Raw genomic sequence first — 3720 nt, 5'->3', positions numbered from 1 at the left:
GATCTGCAGCAAATCGTGTGACAGTATTGTTGAAAATCTGCTTTTTCACAAAGAGAAACTCTTTGAGGGCTCCAGAAATGGCTTCTCCTACTAGGAAACTGGCTAGACCGTTTATGGCATGCTCTTTTAACACATATGCATGGCGCATACCTATCTCATGAAAGGCCATTTGAAATACTGAAGAAGTCAGCCTTGCAGCCAAATGGCAAAGTGTAGTGGTACAGGAGGACACACCTTTCTGCAAGTCCTTTAAGGCACTTCCAAGGCTCATTTCAACCAAGTCTGTAGCAAACTTCTGAATCCCATCCTTAAGAGACTGTGATTGGGATTTGGTGATGGTGACTGTCTCCTGGATGTCTGAAAGCTTCATTAGATGCCCATTAGTGTTTTTGAACTCCTTATGACACACACAGCTCAAGTTCTTATTAATGTTAAAATCAACAGGGGATGAGTACCCACAGACAGATCCAAGGATTTCTTTTGACAGGTTGTTGGCAAAATCAGAGTACGTTTTGTACAGCGAGCAAAGATCCTGTGGTTTACATAATTCTGAGCCATCTCCATCTGCCTTCCAAAAATACTCTAAGGACCCTCCTTCTCCCAGTGGGCTAAATGCAGATGAACGAACTGGACTGAAGAGCGGCCCGCTTTCCTTGCAGGGAGTCCTCGCAGGCCGTGGGGAATCTGGTGAATCAGAGTGAATACTGTACGGTGATCCTGGTTTAAGTGGAGTTGGTTTCTTGACATTGGCTGGAAGAGTCCTATGATCAAACTTTTGAGGGTTCATTGCTGTGGTTGAGCACCCCCTTGATACAAATTTACAACCAGAGTTGTCAACATGCTTCTGTGTTTGACCAGGGAGGGGCTGTTCTTTAAGGACCTTGATGTTGGAATCAAAAGACTGCTCTAGTTCATCAAACTGATCAAAGCTGTCGAAAAATTCACTGACTTCTGAGTCAGAGTCTTCTACTCCATCCTTTAAAACAGGGATCTTGGGAATGTCAAGTTTTGCTTTAAGACTCTTCTGATATCCAACTTCATCCAGGAATATAATAGGGCTGGGACTTGAGCAGTCTGACTCATCTGACTCTGTGAGGGATGTGGAAGTAGCGCGTCCCTTTGGAAGACTGCTAAGTGCATATGAGCTCTCAGAACTTGCGGGCCACGGTGTTGACTTCTGGACAGTTTCTGACACTTTTGAGGCAGCCTTTTCCTTGCGCAACGACTTCCTCGGTATGGAACTTATAATAATCCGAGTTCCAGATAAGTCTCTTAAATGCGAGGGAACAGTCTGGGATGCCACATTCTTTTGATTCCTCTGACTACGGGCACCTGCAAGATCAGAGAACAGTCCATAATAACAATTCTTATTAACAGTTAATTAAATGCAGAACTAGCAGCTGATCACAAGCATTTACTTTCAAAGCTTTTATGGTTGCTGGTCACTTGCTATCTATGCTTCTCATTCAGCAGAGCTAAAATGAATATTTACACACAACTGTTCAGAAGTTTAGGGTCAGTAAGATATTTTTGAAAGAAATTAATACTTTCATTCAGCAAGGATGCATTAAATTGATCAAAACAGTAAAAACATTTATAATGTTGCAGCAGATTTCTATTTCAAATAAATGCACTTCCTTTCAACTTTCTATTCACCAAAGAAACAATAAAAAGAAATGCATCACGCAAAAATATTAAGCAACACAAGTGTTTTCAACATTGATAACGAAAATAAGAAATGTTTCTTGAGCAGCAAATCAGCACATTAGAATAATTTCTGAAGGATTATGTGACACTGAAGACTGGAGTAATGATGCTGAAAATGTAGCTTTGCATCACAGGAATAAATGACATTTTAAAGAATATTAAAATAGAGAACATTTATTTCAAATTAAATAAATGCAGTCTTGGTGGGCATTTGAAAGACTTCTTTCAAAAACATCCAACCGACCTCAACATTTTGAATGGTAGTGTAACTTAATAAAATAAAACGGTTTCATTCAAACTCACATTGAAACAGGAAGTTATCCTAATATTATCATGAAAACATCATGAGTAATAACCTGTATCTTCCTCTTCAAGATGCTCAAAAGCAGTAACAAAGTCCTCTTCGATAGAAGAGACAGATTGATTGGTGTCATCATCCTCAGCTTGGCATGCTTCTGAGATGCCCCTCTGCAGAACCTGTAACTCCAGTGCATACCTTATCCCAGCTGTGTATCGAGCCAACAACCCCAGCATGCTGCAAACACTAATCTGAGGAGTGGGGCTATGTCTCAATATGCACAAGACTCTTGAATATGCCTGTGAGAGAAAGAAAATAACGCCTGCATTTTTAAAAAACAATGAATGAATAACATTTTTTTAAAAAGAATCAATCAAATGCTAGGAAGACACAATGAAAGCCTTTACGTCATGATGCATTCTCCATATAAATTGTTATGATAAACCTAATGTTAATCTGGAAGATAAACATAATTCTGCATAATTACAAACATAAAGCCTGCAAATTGTCAAACCCTGAACTGACATAATTTCTTGACAAGTTGTGATTTCAGAATTCTCACAGCACTCTTATTTTCCCTGACATGCGTGAAAGAAGGCATGCAATCTCTTGTTATGTCTGAAAAACACTTGTGGTTTTATGTAATGTTCAAAGTACAAAACTTAATACCATGGCTGCCTACAACAAGGTTAGTTCCGTTTAGACCCAATTTCACACAAAACGATACCACAAATTTAGAAACCCAGACGAAACAATGAAGGACACCTGATATCAAAATAATGACAACAGCAAACACGTCTCACACAAAACATAAACATACTCTAAATTTTCAAACATAATATGTATACCTGAGAAACACTATCTTTTCTCTCAAAGGGCCTTTTGGGGTCTTTGAGGAGCAGAATCTCTTCATCTTTAAGGGTATGTACATGTAGTGATCTAAGCAGCTCCATCATCTCAGTGGAGAGGGACGTCAGTGCCTGTGGGCATCAAAGAACACACAACTGTAGGATCCAACAAAGGATGCTGCCCCCAATTTGTGCAAACAAATTATAAAGAAATTGAATAATATCTATCTATCTTTATATATACATACACACATATTATATATATATATATATATATATATATACACACACACACACACACACACACACACACACACACACAAGAGTTCTGGCATGAAACTCTAGATGGTGCAGTCCGACAGGTCTAGTTCAATCTGACCTGGTGACATCATTGTCACATGCCAGCTGATTGGTTCTGTCCTGTATCGGTAGCCAATGAGCTCGCTGCTCAAGACGTCAGTGCCTGTGGGCATCAAAGAACACACAACTGTAGGATCCAACAAAGGATGCTGCCCCCAATTTGTGCAAACAAATTATAAAGAAATTGAATAATTGAATAATATCTTTATATATACATACACACATATTATATATATATATATATATATATATATACACACACACACACACACACACACACACACACACACACACAAGAGTTCTGGCATGAAACTCTAGATGGTGCAGTCCGACAGGTCTAGTTCAATCTGACCTGGTGACATCATTGTCACATGCCAGCTGATTGGTTCTGTCCTGTATCGGTAGCCAATGAGCTCGCTGCTCAATATTCAAATACCTGTTTTTTGTTTGCTGTAGCAGTTGGCAGGGCACTTCAGAAACCCTCCACCTTCCCCAGCTCCACCTCTA

At 39.4% G+C, this 3720-nt stretch overlaps 1 protein-coding gene across 1 annotated transcript in view; it reads right to left on the bottom strand.

Moving 5' to 3' along the window:
• Positions 1-3685, bottom strand: part of LOC107561320 (A-kinase anchor protein 11-like) — an 11552-nt gene extending 7867 nt beyond the window's left edge. The window contains exons 1-4 of the mRNA XM_016245740.1: positions 3650-3685; positions 2854-2985; positions 2064-2304; positions 1101-1332 (exon numbers count right to left, since the gene is read on the bottom strand). Coding sequence (XP_016101226.1) covers positions 1101-1332; positions 2064-2304; positions 2854-2961 — 581 coding nt within the window. The 5' untranslated portion in view covers positions 2962-2985; positions 3650-3685. The remainder of the gene's footprint in view (positions 1-1100; positions 1333-2063; positions 2305-2853; positions 2986-3649) is intronic.
• Positions 3686-3720: the final 35 nt, after the last annotated feature.

The sequence above is a fragment of the Sinocyclocheilus grahami genome, unplaced genomic scaffold (genome assembly GCF_001515645.1).
Source record: "Sinocyclocheilus grahami isolate Dianchi unplaced genomic scaffold, SAMN03320097.WGS_v1.1 scaffold766.1, whole genome shotgun sequence".
NCBI classification, from domain to species: domain Eukaryota; kingdom Metazoa; phylum Chordata; class Actinopteri; order Cypriniformes; family Cyprinidae; genus Sinocyclocheilus; species Sinocyclocheilus grahami.
The sequence above is the reverse complement of the archived record's forward strand: the minus strand, read 5'-3'. Positions and strand labels throughout refer to the sequence as shown.